This window comes from Gadus macrocephalus, chromosome 8 (genome assembly GCF_031168955.1).
Source record: "Gadus macrocephalus chromosome 8, ASM3116895v1".
In the NCBI taxonomy this organism is placed as follows: domain Eukaryota; kingdom Metazoa; phylum Chordata; class Actinopteri; order Gadiformes; family Gadidae; genus Gadus; species Gadus macrocephalus.
This window is the reverse complement of record NC_082389.1, coordinates 4867124-4885377: the sequence shown is the minus strand read 5'-3', so window position 1 is coordinate 4885377 and position 18254 is coordinate 4867124. Positions and strand designations below refer to the sequence as shown.

Here is an 18254-nt window from a genome sequence, read left to right as displayed (position 1 = left end):
CACGAGTAAACGACGTCACTTCCGTAGTAAACAACCCTGTTTTGGTTCAGTGTGGTTATGTCACTTCAGTACGAACACACCGTGCAGCGACCTAACGGGGTACGGATTCCTGTCACAGTATAATGCTACACGGCGCTTCTGCTGTACGTCTGCCTTTGAGTCAAATCACTTAAACCACGTCTCCCATCTGGAAACTGGCCCCTGGATTAACGCATCACTGTAAACTACGTAGGTTCTATCTATCTATCTATCTATCTATCTATCTGTCTGTCTGTCTGTCTGTCTGTCTGTCTGTCTGTCTGTCTGTCTGTCTGTCTGTCTGTCTGTGTCTCTGTCTCTGTGTGTGTGTGTGTGTGTGTGTGTGTGTGTGTGTGTGTGTGTGTGTGTGTGTGTGTGTGTGTGTGTGTGTGTGTATGTGTGTGTCTCTCTCTCTGACTGACAATAGTTCCATTCAACAATAACGCTTTCCCCACTTTATGTTCCCCTGCATTTCCACACAGTCCAAAATGAGCCGGGACATCACTTCGATTCACAGCTGGCCTGGGTCCTACTACATCAGCCACGATAAAAGATGGGAGAACGGCGCCCTGTCCATCACCAAAACCATGGTGCGCTTCACTTCCGACCAGACCAAGGAGAGGTTGGCGAGCTTCCGCCTCTCCAACATCATGCAGATCAAGATGGAGTCCTCAAGCTTCATCTTCAGCACTCTCACCGTGCTCGAGAACGGGAACGTCAAGCACTGGTTCGGCTCCCTGAAGCCCAACAGGGTGGTGGTGTACAACGTCCTGGAGCATTTCTGGAGAGAGCGCCTACTGTCCCCATCGTATGGGACCAAGGGGGCCGAGCCTCAGGAAACCAAAGGCAGAGAGCTGATCCACCTGGTGGCCGGGGCCCAGAGGAGGCTGGAGGACACGGGCACGGTGCTCCACCATCAGGGAGAGCAGTTTGACAACATGATGCAGGGGCTGGGCAAGATCGAATCAGACCTGGGCATAGCAGACAAGTATGCGTTCATTTGTTCTCACGTCATTTTAGTTCTTTGCTTTTTGAGAGAATTCTCTCGGGATAAAATGTACCGTAGCTTGGTTGTGTACGGGGCATGGGTTTACCTGACAATTGTTAGTGCTTGGCACTTGTTTCTATCAACATCCTTACTGTACTGACAGCAATATATTGCTTCTCCGAATTTTCCGAATTTTCTTATTGTTAGTCGCTTTGCATAAAAGGGCTTACCAAATGCCTGAAATGTAAATGCAAATGTCATATACCAAATTGATATCAGAAAAACAATATTGCATTACCCGTTCTAACCCTTCCCTTCGAAGTAAGTAAGTCAGTACTCTAGGTACTTTATTCATCCCCTTTGGGAAATTCAGGTATCAAGTAGCCAGCAGTTGACAGACAATAAAAGTAAATAGAAAGTGAGCAATATTGTGCATAATTAAAAATTTAAAAAAAAAGATCCAGAGCTAGATAAGAAAATAAATCAATATAATACAACTGCACATTGTCCAGTGTGTGTGGGGGTGGGTTTCCACTCATGTCCTCCACGTCCTCAGGTGCCTATCCCAGCTGGAGTCCCCCTCCTGGTGGCCCTTCCCTAAAGCCCCCTGGAAGACGCAGAAGGAAGCCAAGGCGGAAGACGCGGCCAGAGCCGCCGCCACCGCGGCCGCCGGCAGCGGCTCCGGGAAGAACAAGGTGATCGCCAGCATCCCCACCCTGGTGTCCAGCGGCGGGGAGACGGACCTGAAGCCGGGCTGCCTCGTGGTGATGCTGTCGTCGCTGGAGCTCCGCGACACCGACTGTCAGCTGTTGCACCGCTTTGAGAGGAAGGAGGTCGACGAGATCAGGGTGCACAACCCGTACGAGATCAGCGTGAGGCAGCGGTTCATCGGCAAGCCGGACGTCGCCTACCGCCTGTTGTCGGCAAAGATGCCCGAAGCGCTGGCTGTGTTGGAGATGCAGTACAAACAGAAGGTGGAGTACACCAGTGAGTTCACGGCCTTCAGGTCCACCCCTGCTGCGTCTCCCTGTGGCGCAGAGGGCTCCATATGGACCGAAGGTAAGATGTATTGAGGTTTTCTCTCTAGATTTCTTGAAATTTCTCGTTGTTTTTTTTAGATTTACCAAGCGCCTCGCGTTGTCTCGCGCTCATAAAATTGTTAATATTACGTGATGTGGAATTATAAATGTGACCACAAGGTGGCAGTGAAGACCCGTGCTTCTGCCTCTGAATGTAATTGGTCGAAAACAAACTCAATGGAATCTTGAGATGTAACTATTAAGCACCAATAATAATAATGCCCGTCTTTTTGGTTATCAATTTCAGCCTCATGGGTAAACTGTTTTGGATGAAAGCGTAATTTTTTTTATGTACATTAATCTAAACGTAACAAATTGTAGATGTTTCCGAAACAAAAAATGATAAACTCTAAAATATCATACTTACAGTACTGAGGTTACAGTAACCTCAGTTTTGAACATTTGGGGAGGACTTTGAAAACCCCCTTTTCCCTTCACCCTCAGCCCTTGGGTGTCATGTCCTGCGGATGTGTATCAACCATTGGCCTGTGTCTCACTGTACACAACTATTCAAGATTCAAGATGGTTTATTGTCATATGCACAACAATGACAGCAGCAGCCAGTCGCTTGCAATGAAACCCTGAGCATATGCTCCTTCAACAATGCAATATAAAAATAAAACGTCTAAGAGAAACACAAATTGGACATGAAATAATTACAATGAAATACTAGTGCTGTCAAGCGATTCAAATATTTAATCGCGATTAATGTCATAGTTAACTCGTGATTAATCGCAAATTTCTTTCTATGCTAAATATCCCTTGATTTCTTTGTCCCATTAATTTTTCTAATTTTAATGCTGTTATCAACATGGAGAAGTTTTATTGATAACAACATTGGCATATACTGATCAAAACAGGACGATACAAAACAAAAGCCCATAGTGCAATTAAACGATGAACATACAAACATACTGCCTTGAACATAGCAGTCAGGCTACTGCTTCTTTGTTTTGAGCCAAATAAAAAAATAAAAAAGTATAATGGCTGTAAACTAAAAACAAGCTATCCCAATAACGTGGGCTGTTTGTGTCCTTCCTCTCCGACCCCACCCGCGATGTCAGGCCTGCAGCAGGGCTGCCAGGAGACCGAGGTGCCCATGGAGGTCCCAGCCGGGGAGCTTTCCCAGCTGCAGGTGCACGTGCTCCAGCCAGCGGTCAGCCAGGCCGAGGCCCAGGAGCTCCGACAGGTGAGGGTCCATTGGTCCGTGCGCTGGCTCACTGATGCCCACATTAGATGATAATATGTGACGCACACTGTGGATACATGGAGAAGTGTTCCGTGTTCCTGTTGCCAGGTAAGTTAGCGCAAATGTTATGACTACATGCAGCGAATTAGCATGTTGCGCAACAAACGGCTACCGTTACCGTAAACTATCCTGTGATTTGTTTTAATTTTCTGGGACGAATGCGGGTATTTGTAGGGGCGTAAAACTGATGTTCTTGCAACAAGCTTCAGGAAAATATGCTCTATTCCATGTAAAAAAATAAACACAAATGAAAGGTTGATGTTAAGAATATGATATGCGTGTTAAGTCTCTCCTAAACTACGATTTGGCAGCATCATTTCTTTATTTTCCTCCTGTTTTTAAAAGGCAGTTGGAGAAACCACAGTCTGTGTTGGATTTAAGAGAGGGGCAGAGACATGGTCAGTCGTTTGGTCAGACCGTTTCAAGTCTTTCCATTCAAAACCATACAACGCTATATTACGCTGCAATTTGTGATGACCAGACATAAACACCGGTGCCAATTGGAATGCTATTTTTCATTGAGCACATTATTAGCGGGTGCAAAAATAGCCAACACAGTTCATTAGTGTTGTAGCCAGGACTCATTGAGGCCAAGATTAGAGACTATACAATAGGGTAGTCCGATAAGAACTAATTTCCACCATAAGGTATTTGTTTGCTCTTTATATCTTTGTATGCAGCTAATAATTGTATATTATAACAGTGTGCATTTGTATTTATTTATTACAATCTTAGTGGAGTTTGCTATTGTTTTAATCTATTATCTATTGTCTAACATATTAATCTCGGCAGTGGGTCATTCGCATAGTTTTGCTGGTCTATTGTTTCCCTATCAATGGCGTATTGTGTATTGCCGATAAGGTCAAACCTGGAGACTTCAAAAAGCACTAATAGTGACTTAATGTGACGCAGTGGGACAACACACCTCACTCTCAACATGACTCGTGTTAAGATTACGGTGGACAACAGAGCCGGTTGTTAAGTGAACCCTTGAGGACCTTATCTTAATGTTTTACCAAACACCCCTGCCCCCTCCACTACATTCATTCCAGTGAGTTCCGAGAAACTTGTGTCCAGCACATCTTTGCTTTCAATTACTCAGTATTTTCTGCTTTGGATTTCTCGGCTTAACTCAGGAGGTAGAGCAGATTGCCTTGTAACACCTTTTCCCTTAGGATCTTAGGGACAATTTGTGCATCATTGTTTGATTCAATTGTGTAAATCATTGTGTGTGTGTGTGTGTGTGTGTGTGTGTGTGTGTGTGTGTGTGTGTGTGTGTGTGTGTTTACATGTGTGTGTGTGTGTGTGTGTGTGTGTGTGTGTGTGTGTGTGGCCCTAGATGCTGATGCAGCTGAAGACCCTGGCGCTGGAGGCGGAGACGGAGCTGGAGCGCCACGACGACGTGCTGGCCGCCGTCGACGGCTCCACCGACCGGGCCATCTTGACTATGGACAAGCAGACCTGTCGCATGAAGAAGCTGCTGTAGGCCCCGAAGCTGCTGTTCATTTATTTATATCTTAAGTCTTCTAACGGCTAGCCGGGACGAAATGTTGCAATTCTCCTTTTGCTTGTAAATTACGTAGAGCAATATGTTCCGTTCACGGTGTTCTCAAAGAGCAGACAATGTTATTATGAATCTGTATTATTTGTAAATTACTTGCATGTGTGGGGTATTGAATGTGTTGTCATTCCGTAGCGTCTCTTTGTTTGTTTTAACCTGTCAAGCTGTGATTGATTGTAATCTAAACCTGTAATCTAAACCAATTTGAAACACAAACGACCTGCATCGACTCCTTCATTGAGTCATCCAAATACTTTTTAGTCTTTTTCTTTATTTTTTCTGAATGAGTCTGCACATTTTAGTCACATGAAAGTATCTCTAATCTCCAACACAGATAAGGAGTAATCTGCCAATGCATTAGGAGCTGCAAACGAATTCTTCTGGCAATGTGAAAGAAACCCTGCAGAGCATTTCCATTCTGTTTTTCCCTTATCCAGAAAAAGGGTGTGTCAGACTGCCTACTCCCCTTGAAAATACAGAGAGCTCGAGGCTGCAGCAACACTGTCTACAACAATTTGACCTCGGAGTTTAAAACAAACCCGACACAGAACAGCCCCCTTTGGCTCAGAAAAGGGCTGCACATGAGGCTCTGTGTTGGTCTGTTGATGCTCCAGAGGGTTGGAAGAGGGGACCGGGACGTTGTCTTGAGATTATAGCGTTGTGATAGGAAGTATACAGTAAACAATACTTTACTGCATGTCTTTGCTGCGTTCGGCTTCATTCGATTGGTTATGAAGATATCACTCCCTTCGTGTTGGGTTGCCACCACTGGTCGCACTGCATCCAAGCTTGACTTCTCTGCAACCAACCATGACCTCTCTGAAACCATGACCTCTCTTCAACCCACCATGACCTCTCTGAAACCATGACCTCTCTGCAACCAACGTGACCTCTGCAACTAACCATGACCTCTGCAACCAACCAGGAATTCTGCAACCAACCATGACCTCTGCAACAAACCATGACCTCTGATACTAACCATGACCTCTGCAACCGACCGTGACCTCTGCACCCAACCATGACCTCTCTGAGACCATGACCTCTCTGCAACAGACCGTGACCTCTGCAACCAACCATGACCTCTCTGCAACCAACCATGACCTCTACAATCAACCATGACCTCTGCAACCAACCATGACCTCTCTGCAACCGACCGCGACCTCTCTGCAGGCTCTTCGCCCTACTGCCACTGGCCGGGAGTGGGTTTTAAGTCATCTTTGTGCTTCGTTTAAGACGAAATCATCCTTGAAGGTTTAGTTTGCGGTCACCGTGAAGCAGAGCGTTTAACCTCTGAGGAATTAGCATGTCTGGTGCCTTGGTACTACCAGTGACGGTGGGAAATGATCCTTCATTAAAAAAGCAAACAGACGCCTGCCCCCCCCCCCCCGCCGCCCTCAGTAGCCTGTGCTCGGCTAGCACTACAAACTCCTTCACTTCACTTCAGCTCCCCCACTGCTGAAGGATACGACCGGCCCAGGAACCGATTTGTTCTCGGCGTGCACAGCAGCAGTAGCGGCAGCAGTGTCGCCGTGCGGAGGTCTTCGGCGGGCGGTTCAGCAAAATATGTTTCTCAGCGTGGCCCCATTCATGTATTTGTTGATCCGAGGTGATAAACGGTGAGCTTTTGGAAGTCCCAAAACCTCCAGAAGCTATACCGCACGGGTTATGTGAATTCCAAAACCCCAGCGAAATGACAACCAATACCGGCGTGCATTTCGTTTTCTTTTGGCTGAAGCGGGCCTCGCAGTGCGGGGAAGTGGTGGCGGTCGTGTCTGACCACAGATACATGAGATCTGCTGCTCTGCCTTCCCAGCGGATGGTATGGAGACACCCGGGGATTTCGCTGGCCTTGACTTCCAAGCCTGTTTACTGGATAGCCGTGCGGTGGATCTCTCTCTCTCTCTCTCTCTCTCTCTCTCTCTCTCTCTCTCTGTCTCTGTCTCTGTCTCTTTCTCTCTCTCTCTATCTCTCTCTCTCTCTCAAAGGAGTGGCTCCCAATTGATGGCCAATCAATCAACCCATTCACAGAGGAGAGAGAGAAGCAGAAAAGGAACCAGCCGTGTTCTGCGGGCCACGGGGGCACATGTGGGCTGCGCTCGGTTCCAAAATGAGAGGGTTGTGTGATTGTAATACAAACTAGGACTACGGCTGTCGTCACGTTTCCCATCACGATCCACCGGCTTTCGTTCCACAAAAACATCTATTTAAATGTGCTCGCACGATCCCTGTGAAAGCAAATGGCAGACGTCTTCTCAAGCCATCTATCGTGTGTGTGTGTGTCTGTCTGTCTGTCTGTCTGTCTGTCTGTCTGTCTGTCTGTCTGTTTGCCTTTTCTGCCTGCCTGTCTGTGTGTGCGTGTGTGTGTGTGTGTGTGTGTGTGTGTGTGTGTGTGTGTGTGTGTGTGTGTGTGTGTGTGTGTGTGTGTGTGTGTGTGTGTGTGTGTGTGTGTGTGTGTGTGTTTCCTGCATGTGTGTGCACACCTATCCACGCATTGCTGCATGTCTATCCATCTGTCCCATCTCTCTGTCTCTGTCTTTCCTATCTCTGTCGACAGACACATGCATCTATACATCCCCTCTCAGCAGCACACTAATACTGTTACTACTATGGCTGTTCTACTACGAGAGAGAGAGAGAGAGAGAGAGAGAGAGAGAGAGAGAGAGAGAGAGAGAGAGAGAGAGAGAGAGAGAGAGAGAGAGAGAGAGAGAGCACGTGTAATGGTCTGGCGTCTGACTCATGTCCTGGCTGGCCCCTTACTGGTGCAGGTGTTGCCGCGCTGCCTTTTGCTGAGGAGGGAGTTTCTGGTTTCAGGAAATAAGGCCTGTTGGTTAATGTTAGGGCTGGGAGAAAACATTCCTGGAGACAAAAAAGAAAAAGTACAGGAGTCCCATCAGCGCGGGGGGGGGGGGGGGGGGGGGGGAATGTATGTGCGTGTGTATCAGTGTCTTTGTGTGTGTCAGTGTGTGTGTGTGTCAGTGTACGTGCATGTAAGTGTGTGCTTGTGTGTCAGTGTATGTTTGTCAGTGTGCGTGCGTGCGTGTGTTTGTGTGTGTGTGTTCATCCGTGCATTTGTGCATGTGTGTGTGTGTGTGTGCTTCTCTGGCATTCATCACAAGAAGAGATAGCAGAGATCCCCTCAGTATTAGCATAGGGCCGACTCTGGGCCACTCAAACAAACAGTGCCCTCAGTGTGAGGTGGGGGTACTTTCCCAGATGCTGCCTTCGCACCGTGATGATATCATCATGCGCCTCTTGCTAGATATTGTTATGCTTTCCTGCATGTTTGAGGTGCACTTTGGCTGCTTGGCTTTCGGTCCAGAAAATGTTCTCATGAAACAGCCGGCCAAAGCAAACCTGGAGCCAGGATGGCGACGATCTCAGTTCAAAGGTCAAACCATGCTACAGGTAAACATGCCGTAAAACCACGGGCAGTGCCCCAACACGAGACCCCGAGCTGAAGGGGTGGCCCAGAATTATTGCACACATTCGCTCGATATACGACCTTGCCCTTATTGACTTTAATTTACGACCACTATACGGTTACATCATACAAGAACCTGTTTCCTCAGTGGCTCTTCGAATATCGATATCACGCGAAAATACGAGGAAGAAAAACAATAATAAACCATTCCGAGTGCCTGTTTCCCTGGTATCGGACCGTCACAGGCAAGAGTAGACGTACGAGGAGCTGGGTAATGGAAACCACCGTCATGATATATCTCCCCTGCTCTTGGCTGAGCAGAAACCCCCCCCCCGCCGAACACGCATCCCGCGCACCGTGGGGTGAGAGAAAACACAATAGTCAGGAGTGTACCTTTGGCGAGCGCGGGGGGGGATCCACGACTGGAATATCATTAAAACCGTATCTATACAAACCTCGGAGCAGGTTGTCAGGCGGCGGGCCAGCGCACACCGCGTCAGTCCTTTTATGAGCGGGCCCCCCCAGAAACGGTGTGCAGCTCTGTTTTTAGTGGCGCTCGCCGCGAATGGAAACACTTAGCTCCTACGATAAATTACCGAGCGGAGCGATGGCGCGCGCTGTGTGCTTCGTCCACCACCCCCCTGTCCCCCCCCCTAACCCCCAACTCCCCCCCCCCATTTCTCCCACTACTGTACATAGACACACACATAGACACATATGCATGCACACACACACACACACAGATTCATAACTTCTACAGGTAATATGAGTCTTTAATACTAGCTTTATAACTACTACAGGTAATACAACTCTTCTACTAGCTTTACATCTGCAACAGTTAATACTTACGTAATACTAGCTTAAGAACTACGACAGGTAATCCAACTCTTATACTAGCCTTTACAACCAAACTACTACAGGTGATACACTTCATTTTATAATACTACAACTACAAGGTTACCCTTGAAGACTCATCAGACTCGTCTGTTATTTCTCTCTCTCTCATGCTTGCGCACACACACACACACACACACACACACACACACACACACACACACACACACACACACACACACACACACACACACACACACACACACACACACACACACAGAAAGAAAAGACAATGATTCTATTTTATCAGTATTTGCTGCTATGTTTTTATCCCCTGTTGTCGCTGATTTTAATTTGATATTAAAACCAGTCTGCACTGTGTCTGCATACCCAAATCTGTTAGGGTAATAGTGATTGTGTCATTTAGCGTCTGCTAAGTGACTAAGTGTAAAGGTAAATGTCTAATCGAGATAAAACCTTGTATTTAACTGTAGAGCGGAAGTTTAGACGATAAGTGAAAGAACAATGAATTTAATACAAGTGCTAAACGTTAGCGTATTGCTCTTAGTGCCAGCATGTGGAGGCCTTTCGGGTCACTTCGAGTAAAAGTACTTGGTTTACTTTGGTTTTCGTTGTAGCTACGAAGAAAAGCAAATAGTGATTAGCTCGCTAGGCCCGTGATCTTAATAGGAAGGAGCAAACCATCAACTAAACTATTGTTTACAATAGTTTGTGAGCAGCGTGAGCATAGTGGGATCAACTGTCAAACTCTCCACTACCCCCCCCCCCCCCCCTCCACCCTCCTTTCAGAATAATCACGGTGCTTCTGTAAACACAGACCCACGGGGTCAAGGTGAAACACTATGGAAACATACTTACCAGCACTTCACTTTCCTGTGTCGTACGTACTGAACCCAGCGCCAGGTGTTATAGGAAATAAGAACTGTGCGTTATTCCCTCGCTACGAGTGCCCACAAAATAATCCCAATTATCATTCCTGCAAACGTGTGTGCGTGCACGCGCGTGTGTGTGTGTTCATGCGGACTGCGTGCATGCGTGCGAGGGCGCGTGCGTGCGTGCGTGTCTGGCCACCTAGTGATGTAATTGCAGCTGACCAAATAAGACTGTGTTGTTGAAATATCGGCACGGGCTTTCTAGCGCGCGCTGCGACAACGTTTTCGCCGCGCGCACTCACCGACGGCTGAGCGCAACAATAACAAACACAGCTGAATCTGGGGGTTTACATTTCAGAAAGGGGGGTTGGCGGCCGGGCGCGCGTGGCGGTCAGGGTGGATCTTGGGAAGCAGGGAGGGACCCTTGGCCCCGCGGTGCACCGGCGGTGGCGGCGGCGGGACCCGTGAGGCCACTGTACCGTCGCAGCGCTACGTGTCTCTCGCGGACGCAGAGGAAGACGTTTGGAGTGGGTTGGATCGGATGATGGGGGTTTGGAAGAACGCAGAGAGAGAGCGTGCGTGCGTGGACGACGTCATGCCGGGCCGGAGCAGAGAGGAGCCGGGCCCGTAAAGAGGGTGCGGACCGGCAAGGTCGGGTTGGAATGGCCGTGACGTGGTCGGTGAGGCACGCGGTCCAAAAGGAAGCATTCTGCCGAATGCCGCTGGCAGTGGACCTCTTCAATGAGTCTGAGAGGGAGCTGAAGTGGAAAGAATAATTAAAACATCGGATTTGGATGGGATTGAGGCTGGGCTCAATTTAGACGTTGAATTAAATCGACTGCTTAAATGCAAAATGTGTGGCCGTTTAGTGGGTGTTATTGTGTTTATTTAGTTTTTGTAACTTGGGGATATTGGCCATGTATAATTGTGATTATGATTCCACTTCATTCATTAGCTGTAAAAAGGTTTCTAAGTTGCCATTGGTTACGTTGTCTCTTGTAGGCCTACATACATACTTTTATCACAGCTTAACCCCAAGTAACATTTCAACACAATTCATTTTACACACTTTACTCCTCTCTTTCGTCTCTCTAGTCTTTGTCGGTTTATTTCCATAACTAAAAGGAATTTTTTGGACAACACCTATTTTGTGGAAACTCCTTCCGCAATCCAAAATGGCTTGGTCCATGTTAACCTCAAGGGAACAGCCCGCAACTATGTAACTGGAGATGGTTAAGTCCACACACACACACACACACACACACACGTACACACACGTACGTACACACAAACACACACACACACACACACACACGCACACCAGCGGCTGGTAAGCCATTGAGAAGCTGAAACAAAGATTACCAGATGTTTACCCAGGTCGCCATGTGCAAGCTACTCACCGACTCGACTGCTTGGAGGGTTGTGCGCTGAACGTCTAAGTGGCAGGGGCGAAGAATCGTCTGAACCTTTGACCCACACACACACACACACACACACACACAGGTTCACGCACACACAGACACAGCCAAACACACACACATGCACACACCATAGACTGTGACTCACAGTGTCTGTGTATGTGTGTTGTAGTGTATATGTCGTACTATATGCATAATGTATGGATGTGTTGGTGGGTGTACTGTCTGTATGTCTTTGGTATATATTATACGTCCATATTATTATTATGTATAAATGATAGTCGTTCCTGTTTGAACGATATCAGACAGGAATCCCCGTTCCTCATGCAAGTCGCAGCCGTCATAACAGACCTCTTTAATACCCCGGCCTGGTTTCAATTAAGGCGTTGGATATCAAAGACAATCATTCTCATTTTAACGTGCATGTTTTATGTGTTCCCAGTTTATTTTGATGGAAAATTTGGGGGGTGGAGCACTTGCTAATTGGTATGGAAAACTTGCACCTGTGGTAGACCGATGTTTTGAAATGTTTTCCTATGATTGAATATTTGCCTTCTCTCTCCCGTCTGTCGCGGAGTACAATCCTTCCCCTCCCCTAAACAATCTGCAGCCGCGTTGGACCGTGAAAGGTTCTGCTTTTCTGGACAACACAGTTATAAACAGTTCAATCACACACGTCCGAAGACAGATCTTAATGTAAACCTGCCGTCTATCTCGCCGGCGGGCGGATCAAATGTGTTATTTCTTTGACGTGATAATTGACGGTACGTTCGACGGAATCACGTCCAGTCAATTCGGAGTGGTAGCAGATCACAGAAAGATTTTGTCATCGCCTTCAACAGCCCCCGTGACGACCTCTGACATGATGACATGCGCGTTCTGTATGATGTCATAGCCCCTCTCGACATTAACGCCTTTTAGGGCGATGCTGTCGTCGTCTTGGGCAAGATGCTGTGTGAACACACACACACACACACACACACGTCGTCCACTTTACGCCATGTACTGTACACATGCGTCACCCTATCCTCCAGTTTCTGTAACCGCTCGATGCCTTGTGGATTGCAGCGTACAGGTGTAACAGGCCCTGAGTTTGTACCGGCTCGCACTGGTCTTTTCCCCGCAATGGGGGGTGGAAGTAGAGAGAGAGAGAGAGAGAGAGAGAGAGAGGGAGAGAGAGAGAGAGAGAGAGAGAGAGAGAGGGGGAGAAAGTGAGAGAGAGAGAGAGAGAGAGAGAGAGAGAGAGAGGGGGAGAAAGTGAGAGAGAAAGGGGGATAGAGAGCGAGAGAGAAAGCGACAGAGAGAGAAAGAGAGAGAAAATGTGTGAGAGATGGAGAGAGAGAGAGAGAGAAAGAGAGAGAGAGAGAGAAGGGGGATAGAGAGAGAGAAAAAGGGGATGGAGAGAGAAGGGGGAGAGAGAGGTTACATTTGACAGTGTGCGTCACACTCGCCCCCTGCGGTTCTTGTAGGACCGGTGAGATCTATATTGGACGTTGGCGTAACCGGGACGACCTGTCATTAGCGGTTTGCTTTAATCTCCCAAATTAAAGGGGTTCACTGGGTGATTAGAAATCACTTAACCGTGGTCCAGCGGCCCGCAAGAGAGCGACCAGGGCTGCGGGCCCCATGGCGCTCCTAATGTGGGCCCTCAGTGAGGGAGGGGGCCAGTGGTGTTCCTAATGAGGGCCCTCTGTGAGGGAGGGGGCCAGTGGTGTTCTTAATGAGGGCCCTCTGAGGGAGGGGGCCAGTGGTGTTCTTAATGAGGGCCCTCTGTGAGGGAGGGGGCCAGTGGTGTTCTTAATGAGGGCCCTCTGAGGGAGGGGGCCAGTGGTGTTCTTAATGAGGGCCCTCTGTGAGGGAGGGGGCCGGTGGTGTTCTTAATGTGGGCCCTCAGTGAGGGAGGGGGCCAGTGGTGTTCTTAATGTGGGCCATCTCTGAAGGGCCCCCATTTAAGGTCCAACTTAAATAGCACTTGATACATGGCAATGCATTTATCATCTGCTGCACACCTGAACACCAGTGCCGTGTTCCAATACCCGTACTGTCCGCACTTACTAGCCAAAATTTGAGTACACAGTATGTTCCAATTCAGATCCGGCGAAAAGAAGTATACTTCAAGGACCCGGATGCCGTACTCAAAACGGGCTAATCCTGAAGTGTGGGTCGAAGGACACTCTCCGTACTCAACGGCAGCCATCTTAGCTACGTAGCGGAAGAGGCGGAGCCAGGCTGAGCCAAAGTCGGCGCATTTTCCACATAGCCTGCATTAATAGAGTCATTTTGTAGTTTTTATAGTTTGTATAGCTGCTACGCGTAAAGAGTTCACCGTTCAAAGCGGGATGTTTATTGCGGGGGAGGAGCCACGGCGGCAGTCGTGATCGTCATTTCCGGTAAGTGCACCACGGAGTACTCGATTTGGAACAGCACTCACATCTGAAAAATTAGCGTACTCAAGTGAGTACGGATAGTGCAGATAGTGTACTTCCTTTAAGTATACTCATGAAAGTACGGGTATTGGAACACGGCCCAGGACCTGAGGTTCACGATAAATAGAGGTACGATTTGGTAACAATTTAATAAACTATATGAAAATCTGAATGTTTAGCATTATTGTATGTTTTTGTTTCCCATACACAGTATAATAATATAAAATAGGTAGAAATTTCCTTCAATCAAATAGTATTGGAAATATTTCAAATAAAACTAAAACCAAGGAGGTTGTTTACCTCGATTTTAGACCTACTAAACGGCAATGTATCAAATCATCTTTTGGTTGACAGTGTTATCATTTTAATATCACTGTGACACAAATCCAAGATTCTGGATCTATAACATTTTCAAACACCAGGGTAGGACACAACACAGTGCGTCACTCGCTTACGCACGTTGTCATCGGGTTTGTTTAACTTGATTTACAAGGGTATAACATTTCACAATATACCTATCAACCCCCAAAAAATATTTATAATAGCGCAGTCTGTAAAAATCCTATTTTCCACCGAGATATAAACGGGGCTTTTCTCGGTGAGAAAATGAGCAATGACTTCTGCTCTCGTTAGATCTGTTACAGAACAAGCGAGCAGCTTCCTCCCCGGAGGCTCAGGGCTCCTTTGGGGGCTCAGATGCGTTGCTCCACAACTACATGAGAACATTATTCTGAGGTGACACCGAAAACCCACCACCTAATCACAGTTACATCATGTCTGGCGGGAAACCCGGCCAACCGAACAATGTCCGGGGCCCGTGTGCGAGTCTTGGAGCTTGGATCCCATCCCTTGTTGTAATGTTTCCTTCCTTCCATTGCTGTTTACAACTCCTATCATCCAAACTGGTTTTGAAATTATGATACATTATTTATTATAATTGTATTCCGCGCCTCATTTGCCAAAAGAGATTTGTTAATCGCTTTTGGATACATTGTTTGTATTTTTGTTGTGTAATTATAATTGCTCCCAGGTGTTAAGTGTTATTTTGTCTGCTGTTTTTTGCGAAACAACAGTTCAGCTAGGGTGTGAAACACCTGCAGCTGATGTGTTCCCCTTCAGGTCCTCACGGGAGGTAATAACCACAATCGATTAGGGAATAATGAGACACACATTATTTGTGGTGAGTTTCTCTTTTGTTTTTTCCGACCCATAGCGAAAGCACAGAGGTCCGGGAAAAAAAGCAGTAAAGGAACGTCCTCGACTCTGACACTGGGTCTGGTTTAGGAATTACTTTCCTACATCATCATAAACCTCTTCACACATTTCTCCACTGCAACAAAACAAAATATCCCCCGGGCTTCGCCTTTTTTGGGGGGGGGCTGGACAAGATTCCCGCCTTTCCCGGTAATGCCGTTGCACCAATTTCATTTTTCTAATCCCTAATCGATCTTCTTCCAACCCTTGTTCTGTGCACGAGACTCACAAACGACGCAGCACGTTTAATGGAGAAACAGACAATTAGTTGTGACTGCAAAAGAGTCCATCTGGCTGGGCTTCTCTGCAGGGAGCCCGGAGTAATTTAAGAAGACTGAACGACGGTTAAAGATGGTGACCGGCTGTGATCAGGGATTTATGCAGCAGCCTCCACCGAGAGACCGAGAGCCAACCGAAAGGGACAAGTCTTTATTTTTTTGCTTTACAGACCCACCCGAGACGAGACCCTTGCTATTTCCTCTCCATAAATCACAGCGGACACCCTATGTCTGGGGGGCCACCGCAGGGACCTTTCTTCACAATAGGGCCTGAAAACGAACTGTTTGCGTGCAAGTGTGTCTGTTAATGTACATACACACACACATACACACATTCACACACGCATAACCCCCACAACACATATGGTTCCGCACATTCCCACTGCAACACACAAAAGCCTACACTTTATACACTATAGAATGAAATGTTTGTAATGTTTGTCTATACATCAATATGATAAATATATACAGTAGGCCTATGTGTTATACACAAACAGTTTATACTTTGAAACAACTTGACTCCAAAACTGAGCTAGCAGTCTCCAGGCACCCACTGGTGACAATGTCATAATTTTCTAGATCTATGTAGAAAATGACAGATGATTCTAGATCTCTGTTCATCGTTTCCGGCCTAAATGTCATAGCCACTATCTCAAGTCATTCAGATTTATCCTAGTTTAGAGTAGAAACGTCTATGAATGTCTATTCATACAATCATTCATCATCTAATGTCTATTTTGATCGGCCCTTTTAAGACTCTTAAAAAAGGCAAATATTCGTCTGTATTCCGGAATACTCCGGCGGTAGTGCACGCGCGTCTCCACGTCAACATCTGTCTGCTCGGGCCCAAAGCAGTCTGGTCATCAATATCACTTACACTAGTGATTCGTCTGAAACTTCCACCGATGCCTGCGTGCATCTTGAACCTATCAGGGACCTACTCTCCCCTCCCACTACAAAAACATTCCCCGGCATCACTTCACTTGTACTGCGATTCACATAACAAGTGAACACGGAGGTTATGGAGCACACCAACCCAAAGAGCGGTCGCAGGATCCCGACCGCCGCTCCGACGTGTCTCATGTCCGTGACACGGAGTCAGAGCCACCGTAACCATTCAGATGCTAACAGATCGGAAACTGTGTATTTTAATTGTGTTAATATGTTGTAGCCATAACAGCCGTTAGATATAACGATTCTGAGAAATGTGTGTGTCTGTGCCGAAGGGGTGAACAGAACTTAATATGTTTGTTAATACAAAGAAAAGTATCGGTAGAAGAAGAAGGGTAGAATGAGACAGAATGAAAGGCCAGATAGACACGTAGATTCATCATACGTTGATACACAGATACGTTGATTCATAGACAGATCGGATACCCCACTTTGTCCTCCCTTTATTGTCTGTATTTGTGATTTTATTCAGTCCTCCCCGACTTCTCTGTGTATTTATGGTTGGATAAAAAAAGAGAAATCTCAGACCTTGGCAGCCCATATTTCCAATGTAAACCCCACAGGAGGATGTGCTGGAACAATCCCGCCAAGCCGTCTCGCTGAGAATCCACAGAGCTGCGTGCGTGCGTAATTGGTCCAACAGCAGAGGAATGACCTTAAGTTTAGACTCAGGCCGCTGGAAGAACCTTGGAGACCGTCGTGCTCCCCGGCCTGTCACTCACACCATCTTCTTCTTCTTCTTCTGCAGGCTGCTTTTGCGCTACGTAGCACCGGCCGGATATTTTGCTAACCCAGAATGGTAACCTGTTCAATCTTTCATAATGATATCATATTTTATATTCTATTCGTTCACTCGGTTCTTGGAAAGGCTTGCCTGACTTTCTATGTAGTTACTGCTGTGCTTTAAACTTTAACCTTCAGTGAGCTTTTGTCACAGTATTACGACAGGCCGCTGTCGTATAGGCCCACGTTTACGGCCGCGGTAGTGTTGTCCTATATGGTATAACGAGTGTGCATTGGCGATATGTGACAGCTAGGGTTTCAGCGCGGAGGCCTGACTGTGTGTATCTGATGAAGAAGATATCCATAGAAAGTGACCATGGACGAAGAGGCCCTCGTAAGTGCCTCGACGGCCGGGTCCATGCAGGAAATGAAATGGAAAGCTCCTCGAGAACGAGTTGATACACCCCCATACCTACCTAGTGCACCCCTTCCCTGTAGTATAGGGAGAGAGAGAGAGAGAGAGAGAGAGAGAGAGAGAGAGAGAGGGAGAGAGGGAGAGAGAGAGAGAGAGAGAGAGAGAGAGAGAGAGAGAGAGAGAGAGAGAGAGAGAGAGAGAGACAGACAGACAGACAGACAGACAGACAGACAGAGAGACAGAGAGACAGACAGACAGACAGACAGACAGACAGACAGACAGACAGACAGACAGACAGACCCAGAGAGACTGAGAGAGAGCACAGGAGACGTCGTATCGATCAGCAACGTGTCCGAGAAGCCAGGCAGCTGAGGCTGTTTCGACGGGAGAAGCCATGTTTTCGCCAAAATGAGCTAATCCCTCAGACATGTGAGGCAGGTTCTAATTACGCCAGAAGAATTTACCGTCTGGCTGCGTTTGGGGAGCGTAATAATGGCCAGAAGGAGACTGAATTCTCCTCTTCTCCCCTCGTTTGCATAAAAAGGGCAAAAGTCACAGTGGTGAAATGTGTGCCCTGCAGTTGTGTTGCTGTCTCGTTTGTTCTTGCTGGCTCTCAGGGAGATAAATGCATTAGCCTGCTAATGTACGACACATGAACACATATTTATTCAATAAGATATCGCCTTCCTGTCACTTTTCACTCACCAGTTAAAACCGACACACTTTACTCTACACTCAACACTACA

The 18254-nt window shown here is 47.1% G+C and overlaps 1 protein-coding gene across 1 annotated transcript; it reads left to right on the top strand.

The window, feature by feature from the left end:
* The first annotated feature begins 22 nt into the window (after positions 1 to 22).
* On the top strand, positions 23 to 5111 carry snap47 (synaptosome associated protein 47). Its single transcript, XM_060058192.1, has 5 exons — positions 23 to 228; positions 501 to 1006; positions 1563 to 2065; positions 3150 to 3274; positions 4674 to 5111. The coding sequence occupies exons 2-5, from the start codon at positions 507 to 509 to the stop codon at positions 4818 to 4820; spliced, it is 1275 nt and encodes a 424-aa protein (XP_059914175.1). The 5' UTR covers positions 23 to 228; positions 501 to 506; the 3' UTR covers positions 4821 to 5111.
* The last annotated feature ends 13143 nt before the right edge of the window (positions 5112 to 18254 follow it).